General features: G+C 45.9%; 1 protein-coding gene across 1 annotated transcript in view; it reads left to right on the top strand.

Annotated features, from left to right (window-relative positions):
• LOC135056337 (neurotrypsin-like) overlaps positions 1-21,128 on the top strand; it is a 121,933-nt gene extending 100,805 nt beyond the window's left edge. Inside the window, exons 12-15 of the mRNA XM_063961344.1 lie at positions 5,317-5,395; positions 7,565-7,687; positions 10,349-10,626; positions 17,840-21,128. Of these exons, the coding sequence (XP_063817414.1) occupies positions 5,317-5,395; positions 7,565-7,687; positions 10,349-10,626; positions 17,840-18,150 (791 nt within the window). The 3' untranslated portion in view covers positions 18,151-21,128. The remainder of the gene's footprint in view (positions 1-5,316; positions 5,396-7,564; positions 7,688-10,348; positions 10,627-17,839) is intronic.
• The last annotated feature ends 2,046 nt before the right edge of the window (positions 21,129-23,174 follow it).

Consider the following 23,174-nt stretch of genomic DNA (forward strand, 5'->3'; position numbering starts at 1 on the left):
CCATATCAAAGACTCAGTCTTATATATGAGAGATGCACAGAGGGAAATCTGCCGGCTGGCATCTAAAGTAAGTGCATTGTCCATTTCTGCTAGGAGAGGCTTATGGACTCGCCAGTGGACAGGAGATGCAGATTCTAAAAGGCACATGGAAGTTTTGCCTTATAAGGGTGAGGAATTATTTGGGGATGGTCTCTCGGACCTAGTTTCCACAGCAACGTCTGGGAAGTCAGCATTTTTACTCCATGTCCCCTCACAGCCTAAGAAGGCGCCGTTTTATCAGGTTCAGTCCTTTCGGACCCAGAAAAACAAGCGTGGAAAAGGCGGGTCTTTTCTGTCCAGAGGCAGAGGTAGGGGAAAAAGACTGCAACAAACAGCAGGTTCCCAGGAGCAAAAGTCCTCCCCCGCTTTTTCTTCCAAGTCCGCCGCATGACGGTGGGGCTCCACAGGCGGAGCCAGGTACGGTGGGGGGCCGCCTCAAGAATTTCAGCGATCAGTGGGCTCGCTCACAGGTGGATCTCTGGATCCTTCAAATAGTATCTCAGGGGTACAAACTGGAATTCGAGGCGTCTCCACCCCACCGGTTCCTAAAATCTGCCTTGCCGATTGCTCCCTCAGACAGGGAGGCGGTGCTAGCGGCAATTCACAAGCTGTATTCCCAGCAGGTGATAATCAAGGTACCCCTACTTCAACAAGGCCGGGGTTACTATTCCACACTATTTGTGGTGCCGAAACCGGACGGTTCGGTGAGACCCATTTTAAATTTGAAATCCTTGAACACATACATAAAAAAATTCAAGTTCAAGATGGAATCGCTCAGGGCGGTTATTGCAAGCCTGGACGAGGGGGATTACATGGTATCCCTGGACATCAAGGATGCTTACTTGCATGTCCCCATTTACCATCCTCACCAGGAGTACCTCAGATTTGTGGTACAGGATTGCCATTACCAATTCCAGACGCTGCCGTTTGGACTGTCCACGGCACCGAGGGTATTTACCAAGGTTATGGCGGAAATGATGATACTCCTTCGAAAAAAGGGAGTTTTAATTATCCCGTACTTGGACGATCTCCTAATAAAGGCGAGATCCAAGGAACAGTTGTTGGTGGGAGTAGCACTATCTCAGGAAGTGCTGCACCAGCACGGCTGGATTCTGAATATCCCAAAGTCACAGCTGGTTCCGACGACACGGCTACTGTTCCTGGGTATGATCCTGGATACAGTCCAGAAAAAAGTGTTTCTCCCGGAGGAGAAAGCCAGGGAGTTGTCATCTCTAGTCAGAGACCTCCTGAAACCAAAACAGGTATCGGTGCATCACTGCACGCGGGTCCTGGGAAAGATGGTAGCTTCTTACGAAGCAATTCCCTTCGGCAGGTTCCATGCCAGAATCTTTCAGTGGGACCTATTGGACAAATGGTCCGGATTGCATCTTCAGATGCATCGCTTAATAACCCTGTCTCCAAGAACCAGGGTGTCTCTACTGTGGTGGCTGCAGAGTGCCCATCTTCTGGAGGGCCGCAGGTTCGGCATACAGGACTGGGTCCTGGTGACCACGGATGCCAGCCTTCGAGGCTGGGGGGCAGTCACACGGGGAAGAAACTTCCAAGGACTATGGTCGAGTCAGGAGACTTCCCTTCACATAAATATTCTGGAACTAAGGGCCATTTACAATGCCCTAAGTCAAGCAAAATCCCTGCTCCTACACCAGCCGGTGCTGATCCAGTCAGACAACATCACGGCAGTCACCCATGTAAATCGACAGGGAGGCACAAGAAGCAGGATGGCAATGGCAGAAGCCACAAGAATTCTCCGATGGGCGGAGAATCATGTACTAGCACTGTCAGCAGTGTTCATTCCGGGAGTGGACAACTGGGAAGCAGACTTCCTCAGCAGACACGACCTCCACCCGGGAGAGTGGGGACTTCATCCAGAAGTCTTCCAGATGCTGGTAAACCGTTGGGAAAAACCACAGGTGGACATGATGGCGTCCCGCCTCAACAAAAAGTTAAAAAGATATTGCGCCAGGTCAAGGGACCCTCAGGCGATAGCTGTGGACGCTCTAGTGACACCGTGGGTGTACCAGTCGGTTTATGTGTTCCCTCCTCTGCCTCTCATACCAAAGGTATTGAGAATAATAAGAAAGCGAGGAGTAAACACAATTCTCGTGGTTCCGGATTGGCCAAGACGAGCGTGGTACCCGGAACTTCAAGAGATGATCTCAGAGGACCCGTGGCCTCTGCCGCTCAGACAGGACCTGCTACAGCAGGGGCCCTGTCTGTTCCAAGACTTACCGCGGCTGCGTTTGACGGCATGGCGGTTGAACGCCGGATCCTGAAGGAAAAGGGTATTCCGGAAGAAGTCATTCCTACGCTTATTAAAGCCAGGAAAGATGTTACGGCAAAGCATTATCACCGCATATGGCGGAAATATGTTGCATGGTGCGAGGCCAAAAAGGCCCCAACAGAGGAATTTCAACTAGGTCGATTTCTGCATTTCCTGCAAGCAGGAGTGAATATGGGCCTAAAACTAGGCTCCATTAAAGTACAGATCTCGGCTCTGTCGATTTTCTTTCAAAAAGAACTAGCTTCAGTACCTGAAGTTCAGACATTTGTGAAAGGAGTGCTGCATATTCAGCCCCCGTTTGTGCCTCCTGTGGCACCTTGGGATCTCAACGTGGTGTTGAGTTTCTTAAAATCACATTGGTTTGAGCCACTAAAAACCGTGGATCTAAAATATCTCACGTGGAAAGTGGTCATGTTATTGGCCTTGGCTTCAGCCAGGCGAGTGTCAGAATTGGCGGCTTTATCATGTAAAAGCCCTTATCTGATTTTCCATATGGATAGGGCAGAATTGAGGACTCGTCCCCAGTTTCTCCCTAAGGTGGTGTCAGCGTTTCACCTGAACCAGCCTATTGTGGTGCCTGCGGCTACTAGGGATTTGGAGGACTCCAAGTTGCTAGACGTTGTCAGGGCCCTGAAAATATATGTTTCCAGGACGGCTGGAGTCAGAAAATCTGACTCGCTGTTTATCCTGTATGCACCCAACAAGCTGGGTGCTCCTGCTTCTAAGCAGACTATTGCTCGCTGGATTTGTAGTACAATTCAGCTTGCACATTCTGTGGCAGGCCTGCCACAGCCAAAATCTGTAAATGCCCATTCCACAAGGAAGGTGGGCTCATCTTGGGCGGCTGCCCGAGGGGTCTCGACTTTACAACTTTGCCGAGTAGCTACTTGGTCAGGGGCAAACACGTTTGCAAAATTCTACAAATTTGATACCCTGGCTGAGGAGGACCTGGAGTTCTCTCATTCGGTGCTGCAGAGTCATCCGCACTCTCCCGCCCGTTTGGGAGCTTTGGTATAATCCCCATGGTCCTTACGGAGTTCCCAGCATCCACTAGGACGTCAGAGAAAATAAGAATTTACTCACCGGTAATTCTATTTCTCGTAGTCCGTAGTGGATGCTGGGCGCCCATCCCAAGTGCGGATTGTCTGCAATACTTGTAAATAGTTATTGCTAACTAAAGGGTTATTGTTGAGCCATCTGTTGAGAGGCTCAGTTGTTTTCATACTGTCAAACTGGATATAGTATCACGAGTTATACGGTGTGATTGGTGTGGCTGGTATGAGTCTTACCCGGGATTCAAAATCCTTCCTTATTATGTCAGCTCGTCCGGGCACAGTGTCCTAACTGAGGCTTGGAGGAGGGTCATAGTGGGAGGAGCCAGTGCACACCAGGTAGTCATAAATCTTTCTAGAGTGCCCAGCCTCCTTCGGAGCCCGCTATTCCCCATGGTCCTTACGGAGTTCCCAGCATCCACTACGGACTACGAGAAATAGAATTACCGGTGAGTAAATTCTTATTTAAATAGCCCTCACCCACCTACCGTTAAATGATTAACTTTCAACACACCATTAAATTTATAGCCCGGTCCCCACCCATTACATTAAATGATTTACCATACCACATCAATAAATATCCCAGCCACCGACCCAGATTACATTAAGGGGGTATTCAATTAAAGCCGATCTGTTTTCAGAAAGTGAAAACTTCCGGATATCGCGATTAATGACCGATGGTATCCTGTTACAGGCCGTATTCATCATCCGAAAATGAACCCGTGAACGTGCGAAAACACAGGATCCCATGTGTTATTGTGGCTCCACCAGCCGCTTTTCGTGGATTATGCTTCGGGTGCCTGAGGCACCTGAAGCATAATCCGTGATAAGAGCGCCGCCGCATCGGGGATAATAGGATAGGTAATTGACAGCGGATAATTGGATACCCCCTAAATGTTTAATATCCGTTACACCAATAAAGTAATAGCCCAGACCCTCACCCCTATTAGATTTAATAATTTCTCTCCACCACACTATTAAGAAAATAAATGGCCCAGCCCCCAATACCATTATATTTAATTATTAGTGCCTACCACACACAAATAAATGCCCCAGACCCCACACCCATTACATGTAATTCTTACCTCCACCACCCTAATAAATAAATGACTCAGCCCTCACCACCATTACATTTATATTTTGGCCCCACCACAATAAGGAATAAGTAAATGGCCCAGACCTCACCCCAGTAACATTAAGAGGCTCCCTCGCTGCTACACTCTTTCTTATTTCATCCAGCGTTGCAGCAGAGGAGACCACAGAGCTGTAACTGCAGGCCACCATAGAGTTCCAGGTGAAGGAGCCTGAGTGGCAGTGAGTGGATGTGCACCCTAGAAGACATAGCTCAGGTGGCACCAGGGCAGGTCAGGACAGCACTACACCACAGCCAGTGGAAGTTGCTGTAATTAAAGTCTGTGGCCACAGCCATGATGAAATATGATGCTTATATTCATTTTTATGCGCCAGCCCCTGTTCATATGTGACTAAAGCAAACACACAGACTGCACATAGGCGGCCGCATGAAATGTTATACGGTCAACTGTATGCCGGCCCAAAACACTGAGGGTCCTCAGACCCCATTGCCCTGCTTAGACCTCCCATCTGAAAGCCCTTCAGAGCAGAAGGTACAGTTTTAAAAAAGTAGTTAGGTAGTGCTCAGATTGGCTAATTATTGACCCAGTCCCTACTTTTTGAACAAGCTTTTACAGAGATGGACAGGATTTGGCTGAGCTAAAATAATCTGTGCTGCTGTTAACATACTGTACCATTGAATTAATTGACTACAGGTTCTTCTAGCCTCGCCCACTTACTAATATCCATTGATGGATTAGTGTAAAATGCATTCTGATCCTTGCGAAAGGCATCTAAAAAGGACATACAATGAGATTTATGTGTCCATTTATTAATATCTCTCTTTATTAGATGGGTCATCTGCCAAGTGTGGTGTTAGTCTAACACTGCGGCGAAAGAAGAGAATTGTCGGTGGAACCAAATCAATAAGGTATTAAGCTAAAACCTCTTTGCTGAGTAGGTGCTTTGTTACAAGTAATGGAAAATGTGAATATCTCAGTCCCCTTGCTTTGTCCGCCAACTTAAAACATCTGTATACGTTTATTTAATACTAGAAGCACTTATGCGAGTGATCTAAATAGCTCTGAATTCACACCAAACATGGTCAAAAATAAGACCCACTGGATAGCTGGGAGATGTTTGTGGTTGAACTATATTTATTTATTTTTTTCAGGCTTTTTTGTTTAATTACGTTTAATTTTGGGGCACGTCATTTTACAACGTACTATATTTCCAGATAATAAAGAGATTTTTTTTGTTTTGTTTTTTATTTGATCACATTGTTAAAACAATATGACATTTTAAGCCTCAGAGGTGGCTTAGGGCCCAATGCAGGGTTTGAATGTAAAACACGCAATTGCATGTATATGCTGACTGGCACAGACTTTGAGAATGACGACAATCAACATCTATGTGTAACTGTATGTGAGTTGTATTAAGTGTGATCTCATGTTATTAAGCATATCCTCATGCAGTTGTGATGTCAGTTATATTTCTCTTGATGATGACTGCTTTTAATGTAGTGAAACGATACTGCCCAAGTGTTCTCAGCGCCAGCTGTGCTAGTAACAGCAATTTTAGGAGAGGGTACTACATTACAGCCATAGGTATGCTGAATGCCAGTCCTAACGTACAGCTATGGGTATGCTGAATGACAGTGCTACACTACAGCCATCGGTATCCGCAGCGCTTCTAGAGAGGAGGAGGCCTAGGTGCAGATTCCGTCTAGGCCCCCTCCTCTCTAGCCGACAGCGCTCTAGACTTTGGTCACTGGGGGACCCTAGCGCTGTCCCAGAGTCTAGTGTACATGCGCAGATCTCCGGGAAAATGGCCGCCACGCCAATTACCGGAGATTTGCTTAGAGATGCTGCTACCGGCGGGGGACTCCAGAAAGGTGAGTATTTAAAAAATGGGTGCAGGCTGTGCAGTGTGGGCCTCCCGTGGACCCCAAGGGTCCGTGTGCACCGCACACGTTGTAAATATGCATGGGATCAGTATGCTGAATGCCAATGTTACAGTACAGCCATTGGTATACTGAATGCCAATGCTACCGTACAGGCATCGGTATGCTGAATGCCAGGGCGTGCTGTCACTTGTAATTGTACGTGTCATTGCATCCTCTGTTAGCCATAGGTTTGCTGGTATTCTTAGAGTGGTGCCCTTAGTAATTCAACTCTGTCATTCTTACAAGGGGACCCAAACCTTTTAGTTTCCCTGTTAAACCATTTTCAGACATAGCCAAAAACCTGGGAATTTGCCGGGACACGCCTAGTTGATCTAGGTCATGCTTATGTCTGCAAGGACCAAAGCAGAATTGTAGGTCCGCACCAATGGTATTAAATATCTTGTAATAATTAATAGACCAGTATACGAACTGTTGAAAAAAATATAAAACAGTATTTCATTGGTGCTGCTCCCAAATGTTTTTGTAGATTAGACTAGAATTGGGTTAAAGAGAGAGACATTAATATTACTCCTAATTCATCAATACATATAATAAGAGTGTAGTTTTGTCTCTCTCTTTAACTCAATTAGGTCTGCAAGGATCAGACCCGGTTGACAGTCCCGGGTCCGCGACCCTGCAATCGGCCAGGGTTATTCCAAGGACTTGCAACCTGGGTCCATGCCCTGGCTTGTGTCTGAATGCCGAGAGGAGGTGATTGGCTGTTCAGGGCTGCCTAAGGCTGTTACAGATGACCTCATCAGCAGAGGACGACAGAGTTTGGAGAAAGGCAGGGGAGACATGGCTTATGTGTGAAAAAAAACACGTGTTCAAGCCAGCTTGCGGCACAGCTTGAATGGGTAAGCCGACAGTGACGTCACCAACCTGGTATATTGCCGGTTCAGGACGCCTGTCTGAAAGGGGTCTGGCCGAGTCACACCCGGGAAGGAGACGTGTATAAATCCTGGGTGTGACTCTGCGTTAGCAATCTGAAAGGGGTATTATTAGCCTTGAAAGGGGTTCCAGTGACCAAAATGTTTTTGCTGGTATTTATTTTACTGGAAACTTTAGATGATATTTTATATTTTGTTTCTCTTCATGATAAATAGAACAGAAGTGAAGGACAATGTGATTAGTAGCTGTGATATCTCCCCATAGGGGCGGATGGCCGTGGCAGGCCTCACTGAGGCTGAAGGGATTTCACAAAGAATCTCGTCTACTATGTGGAGCAACCCTGATCAGCAGCTGCTGGGCTCTGACAGCCGCTCACTGCTTTAAGAGGTTAGTCAGGTGTTGCAGACATGCACCCAAATCACAAGCGAGCATTCAATTAACATTTATATACTGTATGAATATATACACATACACACCTACCATGCACAATCGCTGCAGTGCTGTGACATTTACACAGAGACAGACGACTGGTAAACCATTTAATGAGGAGGGTAAAATAGGAGTAAATGTTAAATGCACTAAGGTACATTGCATACCTCTGAACAATTCGCATTTCACTGGTCGGGATTTTAGAGAACTGTTAGGGCTAAATCCAGTTAGTAGGTTCAATGTTGCCCTTTGAAACATCTTGCATGGGATGGGGGGGATGGATAGATATAGAGATGGGAGTGGACATTGGGGGTCATTCCGACTCGTTCGCAAGCAGCGGTTTTTCGCTGCGGTGTGAACGGGTCTGGAATGCGCGATGTGCGCATTGCGCACGCGTGTCATTGCCCGGTGACGGGGGTTGCCGGGCTACGACGCTGGTTACGAAGAAAGCGGTCGCAGCGGCGCCCGCAAGAGGATTGACAGAAGGAAGGCATTCCGGGGCGTCACCTGTCCGTTGGCGCCCGTTTTTGGGGAATGGTAAGGAAAACGCAGGCGTATCCAGGAGAACGGAGGGCCGATGTCTGATGTCAAAGCCAGCCCCATCATCGCTGAGATCGTCGCACAGGGTAAGTATGTCCAGGGCTGGTCTTCTTTTACACAAAACTTTTTTAGCTTAGCAGGGCTGCACAAGCGTTCGCAGCCCTGCTAAGCTAAAATACACTCCCCCATAGGCGGGGATTAGTTGATTGCACCAGCAGCAAAAAGTTGCTGGCTGCGATCAACTCGGAATGACCACCATTGTCCTAGCTCAACTCTAAACTGTAATGCGAAAACTAATAAAGGCATCTGACATATGCTGGGTCACCCGTTGCTGCTCCACCTTGTCCCACCCCCACTCTGTTCTGCTCCACTCCCTATGTCTGCTGCTAAGTACCACTCTCTCTCTTCCCACCGCCTTTCTGTACTGCCCTGCCCTTGCTTTGCCACCTGTTTGCTCCTCAGTCCTGCTCTGCAACCACCACCTCCCAGTCTGTCCCATCTCCTTCCTCTCGCAGCTGTATATACACCTCCCGGCATTTGAGCCTCCTCTACTAATAGGGTCTGTACAGTCTCTCTATAAATGGGAACTGTTGGAGGGGCGTAGTGCCCCAGCTCTCACTATGCATGCATATAGGAGCCAGGACAGATCTTACAGCAGTATTAATATATAGATAAAGCTGACCAGCATTTGTGCTATATTAACAGTATTTTCCCTGCATGCAAGCAAGAATTCATTTGCACCCCTTACATCACAACACTGTTTGCCCAGGTGCAATTTGTACCCTCTATCTGGATTTGCTCGTAACTAAATGAGTAGAGGTTTGCGGACAGTAGATGTTATACAGAATTACTTTCTGTAATGCTATCTGCACCTCATTGAATTAGCCCCTTAGATGTTACAAATGGGGAGGGAATGGCTTTTCTTGAACGTTCGTTTTGGCCAGTGGATTGGATGCAGGGTGAAACAGGTTTTAGTTTTCCTGTAGTTGCTCCAGCTCGACACCTACAGATGTGTCGTCCTTCACCCGTTTGTGCCACATGGTGCAAGACACATGGCACGACTTAGACTCTCCACCACGGGTAGCAATTCTCTGACTTCATGCCTACATCTTAATTTAGCATCTTTGTCATCGTAGCTGCATCCAAAGTTACTTATACTGTACGACCAAATCAGGTAAGCGATTATCTGCAGTCTACGCATGCGTCTAAGTCGACCATGATCTTGCGACGCCCGGCTGCAGGAAAAATGTATTTGCAAAGTGATTGACAGTCAGGGACCATTTGGGGGAGGTAAAGGGAGAGTGGCAGCAAAAACGCAGGTGTGTAACAAACATTTTGGGGGCTTGCTTCTGCAGTCCACACAGTTACAATGGCTTTTGGCTTACTTACTGTGGCCAGGCTGCGCAACCATATAGGGCGTCTCAGAACGACCATAATTGACTGCTCTGCCATGGATGCGCTGCTGGGATTTGCAAAGCTGCCGGTGGGCTTCTCAATACAGATGTAGGCAGCAGCGACATTTGCATATTTTTGCACAGCAGCTACACACGTATTCGCAGCTGGAAATGCATTTACAGATGTATCCAGGCTCATCATTACCGCAATGCATACACACGTGTATCTACGCATCGTGGCAATGACTAGCTGCGCCTATTCACACCCGCGTATGCTTTGCTGTTGCAAATATATGCACACCGGCGTGCGAATGAATTGGGGCAATCTAGATGCAATTGCATCTAGGCGCAGCCACAACGAGTGTGGCTACATCTGTAAGTACATCTCCGATCAGACCCATAGTGTACTGTGTGCTTAGGATTCGGATTTGGAGTTAATAACACGGCTCACTCGAATTTGACACATATGAAACTACAAGACTTGAATAGCTTCATTAGTGTTCCTTTACACATGATACAATGTATTTCAGGTAATGTTTCATTGTTATGGGAGATGTATCAAGCCTTCTAAAGAGCAGAGAATCTGATTGGTGGCTATGAGCACTTGGTTGCCACTTCACTCCTTTAAGAGGCTTGATGCATCTCCCCCGTATGTGCATAAAGAGACCTTGCCTCTTCCCTTTAGGTTTGGAGACCGAGCACACAGATACTCTCTCAGAGTCGGCGATTACCACACCAGTGTAGAGGATGATTTTGAGCGCGAGCTTCCAGTACAGAGGATCGTTGTACACAAGAAGTACCACTCTAGTAGCAATGACAATGACATCGCACTGATCAGAGTGCAGGGAAAGGATGGTCATTGCTTGGCATTCAGTTACCATGTCCTGCCCATCTGCCTGCCAGAGAGGAAGGAGAAGTCTGTGTACCAGAAACCATGCTTTATTTCTGGATGGGGAGACACAGGTATTTCTGATCTGAACATAAATGTGTCATGTATGGTGTCTATATAATGATTGACGTTGGCCAATTGGCCCTATATAATAACATAGGCCCTCATTCCGAGATGTTCGTTCGCTAGCTGCTTTTAGCAGCATTGCAAACGCTAGGCCGCCGCCCTCTGGGAGTGTATCTTAGCTTAGCAGAATAGCGAACGAAAGAGTAGCAGAATTGCTACTAAATATTTTCTTGCAGTTTCTGAGTAGCTCCAGACCTACTCCTAGATTGCGATCAGCTCGGTCCGTTTAGTTCCTGGTTTGACGTCACAATCACGCCCTGCGTTCGGCCAGCCACTCCCCCGTTTCTCCAGACACTCTCGCGTTTTTGCCCGACACGTCTGTGTTTTTTAGCACACTCCCGGAAAACGCTCAGTTACCACCCAGAAACGCCCCTTTCCTGTCAATCACTCACCGATCAGCAGTGCGACTGAAAAGCGCCGCACGAACAACAGCAAAACTGCTAAGGTTTTAGTTAAATAACTAAGCGCATGCGCCCTGCGTACCATGCGCATGCGCATTTAGCAACAAATCGCAGCTTTGCGAAAAACGGCAACGAGCGAACAACTCTGAATGACCACAATGGTTAGCATGAGAAACAACACAGTGCCCAATAATAGTCCAAGTGAAAGATGTTGAATTTTATGAGACATGTTGAAAAATCTAGATGGACTGCTAGGGGTCGGAGTGGGCAGTACTTTCCAGCAAACTGAACCACAAAGGTATTTTAAAATATTTTACTATTGGTTTTATCTTGGCAGTTAACTGTATATTCTAAAAACTTAAAATGCGTAATAGCTCAACATTTTTCATGTAGACCACAGGTTATCAAAAGCAGTCCTCAAGGAACCCCAACGATCTAGGTTTTAGGTATATCCATGGCTCAGCACAGATGTTTAATCAAATTGACTGAGATGCTAATTAAGTCACCTGTCCCCAAGCATGTATAAACTTTAAACTTAAAACCTGGACCGCTGGGGTGCCTAGTGGACCGCATTTAAGAACGTCTGATTTTAGACAATTTTTTAAAAAATTTTAATGCTGCTAATACCGCTTCCGGGTCCCACCCAGGAATTGGAAACTGGTCCTTCCCTGGTGGGACCTGGCATTGGACCCTTACACACAGTGGCGGATCTTGCCACGGGCAAGCGGTGCTTTTGCCCGGGGCGCCGCCGCCATCCGGAGGGCGCCGCCGCCATCCGGAGGGCGCCGGCGCCATCCGGAGGGCGCCGCACCAGGGCAAGATCCGCCACTGTGCCCCGCTGTGCCCCCCCGCTTTGAAGGGAACCAGACGCGTAGCGTCTAGTTTCCCTTCATTGAGAGGACCATAGTTGTGCGGTGCGCGATGACGTCATCGCGCACCGCACAGCAAAGGTCCTCTCCATGAAGGGAAACTAGACGCTACGGTCTAGTTTCCCTTCATGTAGAGGACCTTAGCTGTGCGGTGCGCGATGACGTCATCGCGCACTGCATAGCATAGTGGCACAGACACTAGGGGTCATAATTGACCTCTAGTGTCTATGCTGTTCTATGGGAGAGACGTAATAACGTCTCTCCCATAGATCGAGGAGAGGAGAGAAGAAGAGCGGCGCCCCCGGCGGAGGAGGTCTGCAGCGGTCTGGATCAGGAACGGTGATGGTAAGTATACTTTTTTTTTATTGAATTTTTTCTTTCAGCGTCGCTACAGGGGGCATAAATGGGGGCGTAACTGACCACGCCCCCATTTGAAGCCACGCCCCTATACTTTGCCCGGGGCGCCACAAGGCCAAGAACCGGCCCTGCTTACACATTGCTTCCCAACCAGGCGCTGCTTCTCCCTATGCAGTGAACGGGTCCAGGGCTGCATCAACCCGGCAACCCGTTCACACTGCACCTGACCCTGTATTTAACCTGGGAATAACACTGCTTTATTCCCGAGTTGAATTACCGGGTCAGGCTACCTGAGAATTCATGATGGCCCCTTTCACACCGCACAGCGACCCGGGTTATTTTTGAGGTGTGAAAGGTTTATTAACTATCAGAAAAACAGGTAATGATTAAAATTGTACTCATTAAGGGAAATTCATATGTTATCGCCCACAATCTTCCGTCTAAAGTGACTGGCGTTCGCAGGGGTCGATAAACAATTGATGTCCCCTGTCGCGCTGATTGCGCCCATTAGTGTTGGGTTTAACCACTTGACTAAACTAATGGGCGCGATCGGGAAAAGTGCTGTTTGGGCGGATCACTTTTCACACATTTCAGCTTGCCACCCCCTGGCGTGTGTGAGCTGAAATGTAGATGCCGGCAGCCGATCGCGCCCGAACGGAGCTACATTAGAATAGCTCAGTTCTACGCCATCTGGTGCCTACCGGCCAGAAAAAAACATTTGAATTCCACCCATTGTGTAGCAATATCTTATCGTTCAAATACAGCACTATGTTTAGAAGACCGAGAGAGACCAACAGCAAGGAGAGATACCCAAAGTAGGAGATACTGACACCTGGAGCACCAATAGGGAATTACAGAGGAGGCATAAAGGCCCAGGGCAGTCATACATACAGTACCAACAGACAGGGCCACTGAGAGGGTGGGGAGCAGGAACTAATTACCCAGGCCCAGCAGTGGCCACAGTCCCCTGCTTCCTCCCCTCTTACCTGACAGCTGCTGTGTGCTGGGCTGCAGTTAGGCCAGGGAGGCTGCTGCCGCTGAGTAGCGGTATAACTCTCTACCTGTGCAGGTGGGAGAGGAGCAATCACACGGATTGCGACTGTCTGAATTTTTCCCCTGGCTGAGGGTCTCAAGGCACCTCCTGCTCGTCATGCAGCTCTTCTTCACAACTACACAAAATACTCACAGCACTGTTGTCATGATTTTAATTCCTAGTCATGGCCCATTTGTATGGAGTTTATATGTTCTCCATGAACATACAAGTTTGTGTGGGTTTCTTTCAGGTGCTCCAGTTTCCTCCCACACTCAAAAAAAAAAAAAAAAAAAAAAAAAGCATAATGGTAAGTTAGTTGGCTTGAGACAAATAAATAACTGCAGTGTGCAATGTATTATATGTGTCCATATAATAGTGAATATAACCTCCACTGTATAAATAAATATTAATAAATAAAATGCATTGGAATACATAGACAGGTAAATGAAAATACATCACACTGCACATAAATGGGAACATGTGAACTGTCCGCCCGATTACCCATGCGAAGTGTAACTCCAGCTTTTTCTGGCGTTACCCTATAGAAGCCTATGAGCTTCCTTCTGCATCCCGCACGCCTCCGCCTCCCAGCACCGCTCACTCCAGCCCCCTCACCTGTGTACTGACACCATCCCGGTGTGCTCCCAGATCCCCCAACATCCTCCTCTCCCAACAACATAGCCAGTTGTCCTTCCAGGTGCAGGGAGGAGGAGCCCAAGACTCCCTGCATACGTCACTTCATGGGGCTAGAAGGTGGAGGAGCCACGCACACACCCTCTCACCTGGTGGCACAGGCTTCACAAGGGGCGCTCTTATCACATGTTAGTACATGACTCGGCCAGACCCCTTTCAGACAGGCGCCCCGACTCGGCAATATACCAGGTTGGTGATATCACCATCGGCTTATCCATTCAAGCTGTGCCGCAAGCTAGGTTGAACACGTGTTTTTTTTCACACATAAGCCATGTCTGCCCTGCCTTTTTCCAAACTCTGTCGTCCTCCGCTGATGAGGTCATCTGTAACAGCCTTAGGCAGCCCTGAACAGCCAATCTCCTCCTCTTGGCATTCAGACATAAGCCAGGGCATGGACCCAGGTTGCGTGTCCTTGGAATAACTGACCAGTTGCAGGGTCGCAGGCACAGGACCGTCAACCGGGTCTGATCCTTGCAGACCTAATTGGGTTAAAGAGAGGGAGACAAAACTACACTCTTATTATATGTATTGATGAATTAGGAGTAATATTAATGTCTCTCTCTTTAACCCAATTGTAGTCTAATCTACAAAAACATTTGGGAGCAGCACCAATGAAATACTGTTTTATATTTTTTTTCAACAGTTTGTATACTGGTCTATTAATTATTACAAGATATTTAATACGGTTGGTGTGGACCTATAATTCTGCTTTGGTCCTTGCAGACATAAGCATGACCCAGATCGACTAGGCGTGTCCCGGCAAAAAAAGTCAACATCATCCCTTATTCGGACGATTTGTTAATAAAGGCTCTGCACTGCTTCGGACACACCTGCAACTGACAACGGACAACCTTCAATCCTTCGGATGGCTGGTAAATATTCCCAAGTCCAGTCTACTTCCGTCCCAGAGGATGATGTTCTTGGTCTGCTCTTTGATACCTCGTGTTAGAGGGTCTTCCTCAGGTAAAAGTGCAGGATCTCCAGTTCAGGGTGTGCATTCTTTTACAACTACCAAGGGTGTCAGTGTTCTGGTGCATACAGCTGCTTGGCAAGACGGTGGTGTCCTTCAAAGCAATCCTGTTTTTGCGGGTCCACGCCAGGACACTTCAGTCTGAGATACTTCTGGACAGACTCAAAGTTGGACAGAGAACTACTTTGTCTGTTCAAACACTTTAATATCTTCAGTGGTGGTCCATTCTCCATCTGGACTTGGAGCATAGTTACCACAGATGCCAGTCTGAGAGGTTGGGGTACTGTCTTCCAACATCAACATCTTCAAGGACTATGGTTGCTTCCGATCAGTATCCTTGAACATTGGGCCATTTGCAACGCATGAACTCAAATTCAGGGCTTGCTTCAGAGTCATCCAGCAACCAGCCGGACAACACACCCACCATGGCCTAAATCAACAAGCAAAGGATAACTCCCAGTTGGAGAGCAATGCAAGAGGTATCTCACATCCTTAGATGAGTGGAGCTTTGGGTCCCGGCAGTATCAGCCGTATTAAATTACAGAGTAGAAAACTGGGAAGCAAACTTCCTAATTCATCACATGGTTCATCCAGGGGAATGGTAACTCAATCAGGAGGTATACCTGACTTTAGTCTCCAGGTGGGGTAAGCCCTACATCAACATCATGGCGTCTCACCTCAACAAGAAACGTCCTCCGATATGGAGCCATGATTCCGTGAGTGCTTCAGAGTATTCGACAGGAGGTCATCCTTATTGCTCCGGATTGGTCACGTCAACACTGGTATGCTCCGCTTCAGAGCATGGACTCCTTACCATCTGCCTCTACGGCCAGATCTTCTTCTTCAAGGTCCCTGTCATCACCCAAATTTAACTCAGCTGGCTATGACTGAAGAGCTCTTGAAATCAGCATCTTAAGAGGAAAAGGCTTGTCCAGATCGGTAGGCCGTACTATTCTCCTGGGTCACAAACCGGTTACATCAAGGATTTATCACCAGGTCTGGCGATTTAACATCTCTTGGTGTGAATGTAAAAAACTTTCTGCTGGGATTTTTCATCTTTCGTGCCTCTTGGCTTTTCGCCAGGACTTTTCACCAGTCTAAAGGACTCTCTCTTCTCTTCTCTTTTCTTCTTCTGCAGGACAGGTTTCTGCTTTATCCACTCTTTGACAGAGAAGGCTGGCAAATATTCCGGATGTTCAGTGTTTTCTGCAGGGAGTTCTGTATATACAGCCTCCTTATGTACCTCCTGTCCCTCCTTGGAACTTTTAATTTAGTTCTCATGACGCTTCAAACGCCTCCTTTTGAGCCTCTGGAGTCAAAAGACAGGCATTTTCTTACATTGAAGATGGTGTTCTCCTGGCAATCCTATCTGCTCGGAGGGTCTCTGAGTTGTCTGCTTTGTCTTGCAAACCCCTTTTGATCATTTTTCATTCAGACAATGTGATTTTGCAGACAAAACCTTCCTTTCTACCTAAGGTAGTGCCCGCATTCCATCTCAATCACGACATCGTCCAGCTTTTTCTCCAGACTCCTCTTCTCCAGATTCATCATCTCTGGTTTTGCTGGATGTAATCCATGCCTTTAAAAATGTATCTATCATGCAAAGCTGCTTTTTGATGTACGGAGAATCTTTTGGTGCTTATCGATGCTCCCAGGAGGGTTGGCCAGCCTCTAAGGACAGCATTGCTCGTTAGGTCACATCGGCCATTCGGCAGGCTTAAGGGTCTTCAGGTTTGTTTGTTCCTGCTCCACTGCAAGCTCATTCGACTTTGGCTGTTGGGGCTTCTTGGGCAGTTTGCCGTGGTACCTTAGTGGAACAGTTGTGTAGGGCTGTGGCCTGCTCGCCTGGGCACATGTTAACAAAATTTTATTCTCCCTCTATTCACCCTTAGAAGGAGAATAAATCCTGTGGTGAGCCACCGTGCCAGCAAGGGGCTTGCTAGCTCTAGCCCCCCTGCCGGCATACCCGTGGCTGGAATCCTGCTGTCTGTATACTGACGGCCGGGATCCCGCCTGTCGGTTTTATGTACTGATCCTGCTTTGGGAATTCCCAGAGGTAATGAACAACACAGCATCCCCCAGATGGATGAAAGAGGAAAATCTCTTCCTCAGAGTCTATCTTGGGGATGCTCCGATCACTCCGTTATTTGTTGGCATTTTTGTTGCCATATGTATTAAATAGATATATTGGCATTGTTTGGTTGGCTCTGTGTGTTGTTGTTTTTGTTTGTTTTTGCTTTCTTTTTGTCCGTTTTGTTTATTCAAGGTTGTGTCCTTGTTTTATTCCTCCATGCGGCTTTGCTAGACGTAGACTGAGGTACTGCTGGAGGTGGGAGGGGTTAGAGGGGGGGGGGGGGGGGAGTCAGCTTTTAGTGTTCTTGTGCCTAACCTCCATAGCTCACACTCTAACCCAAAGGGTAATGAATAACGCAGCGTCCCCCAGATGGACTCTGAGGTAGAGATTTTACAGTGAGTAAAAAATCCTATAATTGTTTCATTTTTTTTTTTTAAAGAATTACCTTAGAGGCAGATGTACGAAGACTTGGCGAGAGAAAAACTACCAACCAATCAGATCCTAAATGTTATTTTTCAAACACTGTAACATGGCAGTCAGGAGCTGATTGGGTGATACTTTTTCTCGGTACACTTTATCACTCTCCAAGACTTCATACATCTGCCCCTGAATACCTTTTAAAAGTCGAGGAAGGTAAAAAATACATATTTTTAATTTCAGAAAATGTTACATAATAATATGCTTTAAAGCTTAATTCTTAATCTTTACTTGTGAGAGCGTCCTGTATAAAATATAACATTCTTAATATAATTCTGTTATCATAGGAACTTCCTATTCCAAGACACTTCTTCAGGGCACAGTTCCGATTCTTCCCAAAGAAAACTGTATTCTACGCTACAAAGGGAAATTTACAAGCCGCATGATTTGTGCTGGGAATCTGTCTGAAGACAATCGAGTGGACAGCTGCCAGGGAGACAGCGGAGGCCCTCTCATGTGCCAAAACGCAAGCGGTCAATGGGTTATTGTAGGAATAACTTCTTGGGGTTATGGGTGTGGGCGAAAGGGCTATCCTGGAGTGTATACCAAGGTAAACAGGTTCACCCCTTGGATCAAAAGAGTTACAAAGCTGAAATAAGAGCAAAGCAAAAATACCCGTTCCATTCATAGTAAGTTGTATGACCCATATGGAAAAAGGTCAGAACTTTAGCATGAGATTCATCACCAAGCTGTAGGCGCCCCACAACACACCTTAAATTTCATTTATGGGTCTATACTGTATGGGGAAATACCTTCTGTTGATGTTGAGCCTTTGTTGGTGTAAAAATGTACTGCTTCACTTGCACTTTGCCTGAACAGGGTTCTCTGAGGGCTAAACAGGTTTCTCTGAGGGCTGTCTGATCGAACTGGCAAAAGGGTAATTTAGCCAAACGGTTCTACCAGTACACTTCTACCTAATGGAGCTTTGGTGGAAAAGTGCTTCTACTATATCTCCGCTAAATGGTGACCTTGGCAGATAAGTAAACCCTTGTGTCAAGTGGGTAGCTTGACAAAAGTTTATAGATCAAGTAGAAACAAAAAAGAATTACCATGCTTAATAACTAATATTAATTATAACAGAAAGTACTAACATTAGCTGAAATTCTACATGTGAACTCAACCAGGGTTTACAAATGGTGATAAACTTTTCTTGACACACATTCCAGGTCATAACCACGCAACAGCCTCAAAAGGTACAGGGTTCTCTAGTCAATATGAGCACTGAAAACAGGCAAATACAGTGACCGGTTAGAGGGTCAATTTGTTTACAAAAAAAACATCTTGTACTTTTTGTAAAAGATGATGTAATTTCACTGACTCTTTACGGAGAGCAAAATGAGGGGCCCATTTATCAAACTCATTGCGTATGATAAATGGTGCTCCAGCCAATCAGCTCCCAACTTTCATTTTTCAAACACCTGATACTTAGGAGCTGAACACATGACAGTTGGGAGCTGATTGCATTTATCAAACGCAACAAGTTTTATGATTCACAACGAGTTTTATCACTCATTGATAAATGAGCCCCTAAATGTGAAGCTATTTATTTTTGTTTGTTATTATCTAAATAGGTGTCTGCTTTGCATTAACCGATCATCTAAACATAATGGGGTCTATGCACTAAGCCTTGGAGAGAGCTAAAGCGGATACTGAGGGGTCTATTTACTAAGCCTTGGCCTTGGACGGAGAGAAGGTGGACGGAGATAAAGTACCAGCCAATCCGCTTCTAACCACCATGTCACATGCTGTGTTTGAAAAATGGCAGTTAGGAGCTCATTGGCTGGTACTTTATCTCCGTCCACTCCAAGGCTTAGTACATAAACCTCAGTGTTATTTTACCTGATGCATAAATTACACTAATGTAGAAGGGGAGGAAAGGATTTACATTTGCTTTATTCAACTTTTATTCAGACTGTCTATCCCACAATTATCAAAGCACAACTAAGGCCAATGTATGGCTCTTTACACAGCTTTAATAAGGGGATGGCCCTAAAGAGACTGTACTCTCCCAACCAAAGGAAATTTAGGTAAACAAGGTCTCTCCCATGAGAAGTTGTATGAGGCCCTAACCGGAGAACTAACATTAGCCATAGCAGTACATAGCCTATTCCAGCCCCAAAGCCTAGCCGTAAGCTTTATTCTTATCTGTAACCCTACAATATATATACAGTATATCATATCCATTCATTTACCTATCACAGTAATAAATAATAATAAACTGCACCAGAACACTCTCTAATCTGCATTATTGGGAGGACGATATGAAAATATGGGACATGGCTGCTCTTCTCCCCTTATGTGCTGTAGTGTAGTATAGTATAGTATAGTATAGTATAGGATCATTCATATAGGGTTTGTCCATAGGCTGAAAAGGCAAAATGACTGCAAGTCCTGGTAGGAGGTGGAGCAACGAGCTGTAACACACAGGCTCCGTTATACAGATACAGGCTCACTGGTACATGTTGTTATACACCATAATTCCCATTTAATCCTAGGTATGCAGTTTTGTTTGCCTCATCACTGACCATTTCAGGCACATGTGCTACCTTATGCTTCTCTGGGGATAGCTGTGTGTAAGAATGGTTCAGCTGAGACACAGCCAAGTGGGCACAGACACCATCCCTCTCATAGTTGTGCATAAAATCATCTTCTCTTTGTGTACAGCAGCTAAGCCTGGTTATATATTGGAATACAATCGATAACAACCAAGTATGATGAAACTTGGTGCCTCTTTTTTTTTTTTCTTTACTTTTTTTTTTAAACAAAAAAACAAAGCTGGTAATATGCTCTTGAAAAACACTAATTTCCGTATTGTGTTCTAGTGGTGTTTCAGTATTGTATTGTGGCTTTGATAGCATGGAAGCACATCTCTGATTCAGGGCCCTCGTCTAGCAAATCACAGTGGCCAGCTCTATTGGAAGCGATGGCTGCGGAATGCTGGGGAAGCGGTTGGAGTGCCAGCACCTCGCGGTCGCAACATCACATTTTATTTTCTGTACACCTCTATGGACTGCGAAGTAATATGTGTCATGTTGGGGGTACCATAATTCTCGTGAAGCAGATCGTAGAGAATTTATTCTACCCCCATAGATTGGGAGGTGTTGGGGAAAAGTAAATGATACAGTGGTAATATGACAACGCCTCCAAACAGTTTTATTGTTGAAGCTTATTTTATTAATAAGAAGATCTATTAAAATATTTGCTTTTATCTCCAGTTTGGAACTGTATAGAAATTATTTATTATTTAATTTAATGGGTCAATTAAATATGATTGTTATTATGATTCGGCAGTATTCAGATTTAATTTAATTTTTTTTTTTTTAGGGTCTTTGATTTTGCCTTCATAGTGGGCGCTATATACACTGGCTGCTCCTAGTGCAGGACAAACTGTCATTATTTTAAATGAACTTTTTTGTCTTCTTTGTGCAGTTATCTATACAGATATATATGTAGGATATTTTGTTTTTTTACATTGTGAACTAATAGATACTAGTTTAATTACAAATAATCAGCTTAAAGTCTACCAAACAAGTGCAATTATTTCACTTTGTATTGTATCTCATGTTCATGTAATAAAAGCCATGTTCAGTAAAAGGGTCAGTGTTGCGTACCATTATATTTCAGTTCCCTGGCCCTCATTCTGAGTCTGACGCATCTGCGCACGCGTCACCATTCAACCACGCATTCTGCTTACTACCTGATGCTGACGCATAGTTGCCTACTTTATAAAAAGCATTTCAGGGAGATCCGTAGAGGGGTGTGCCGTGACCGTTTTCAGGGTGGCTGTGTGACACACAGCTGCTCTGATTAAAAAATGGCAGCTGACCGCCTGACAGCGCAGCCGGGCTGCGCTGTCAGGGGTCAACCTTGATTTGATGCATCCGCAATCTAATTGCAGACACCTGCTGGGCGGCCTTGCCCTGTGTTGGGCGGCCCCCAGCATGTGAGGTGATGGACGCAAATGTGGATGCGTATGCAGCAATCTGCGTCCATCTTTGAATCAGGTCCCATATTTGAAAATTAATTTAGCCATAGGAATCATTGTACCTTGTAACCTATGGCATTGGTTTATTTTTTTCCAAATATATAACAGCTACATAATGGGTGTAAGGTGCCAGCAGGGAGAGTGCTATACTCGTCAGGGAGTTGGGGAGATTCCTATTTCAGGAAGTCTCCCTGACATTAAGGTAGGGTTGGCAAGTATGTGCTGACACCAGTATCTACCTAGTTGGAAAGTATGTGCTGATGCAAGAATCCACCTGTCTAGAGCAGTGGTTCTCAACCTCGGTCCTCAAGTACTTCCAACAGTTCATTTTTTCCAGGTCTCTTCACAGGATTGCAAGTGAAATAATTTTCTCCACCCAGTGCCGTAACTAGACATTTTAGCGCTGTGTGCAAGAAATGGCAACGGCGCGCCCCCTCCCCCCCCAATTATGCAAAATAGGGGCAGTGCGCGCTGTAGACGCGTGGGGGGCGTGGCTTCATATGGAGAGGGTGTGGCCACACAATAATACCAATTCAGATTACAGTGCACAGTGGTCTCCATTATTCAAATTACGCCACACAGTAGCGCCACTTTTACACCTTACGGCAGAGTCCACTTTTTCCACATTACGGCAGACAGCGTCCCCTTTTTACACATTACGGCAGACAGCGTCCCCCTTTTTCCACATTACGGCAGACAGCGTCCCCTTTTTACACATTACGGCAGAGTCCACCTTTTACACTTTACGGCAGACAGTGTCCACTTTTTACACATTACGGCAGACAGCGTCCCCTTTTTTACACATTACGGCAGACAGCGTCCACTTTTTACACATCACGGCAGACAGCGTCCCCTTTTTACACATTACGGCAGACAGCGTCCCCCTTTTTACACATCACGGCAGACAGCGTCCCCCTTTTTACACATCACGGCAGACAGCGTCCCCTTTTTACACATTACGGCAGACAGCGTCCTCCTTTTTACACATCACGGCAGACAGCGTCCACTTTTTACACTTTACGGAAGAGTCCACATTTTACACTTTACGGCAGACAGCGTCCCCTTTTTACACATTACGGCAGACAGCGCCCCCCTTTTTACACATCACGGCAGACAGCGTCCACTATTTATACATCACGTCAGACAGCGTCCACTTTTTATACATCACGGCAGACAGCGTCCACTTTTTACACATTACGGCAGACAGCGTCCCCTTTTTACACATCTACATATACATACACATATATATATATATATATATATATATATATATATATATATATATATATATATATACACATATATATATATATATATATATATATATATATATATATATATATAGAACAGTGTTTCTCCACATAACAGTGGAGAAAGATAGCACTCTCCAGACTTGTTATAGTATACGTAATAAAGTCGTTTATTCAAAACACTTGGTTCCATGTAATCTTCATGTCACCAACAAGGTATACACAGAAAAGGGCTCACCAATGTCAGATCCTGGTTCCTGCTTTGATGCTGACACTGTTGCTGCTGTTTTCTTGACTTTGCATTGATTGACTGGCAAATACCTTGAGAAAGGTCCGAATACAGGACCGAAACTTTGGTGAGCCCTTTTCTGTGTATACCTTGTTGGT

Source organism: Pseudophryne corroboree, chromosome 3 (genome assembly GCF_028390025.1).
Source record: "Pseudophryne corroboree isolate aPseCor3 chromosome 3, aPseCor3.hap2, whole genome shotgun sequence".
Taxonomy (NCBI): domain Eukaryota; kingdom Metazoa; phylum Chordata; class Amphibia; order Anura; family Myobatrachidae; genus Pseudophryne; species Pseudophryne corroboree.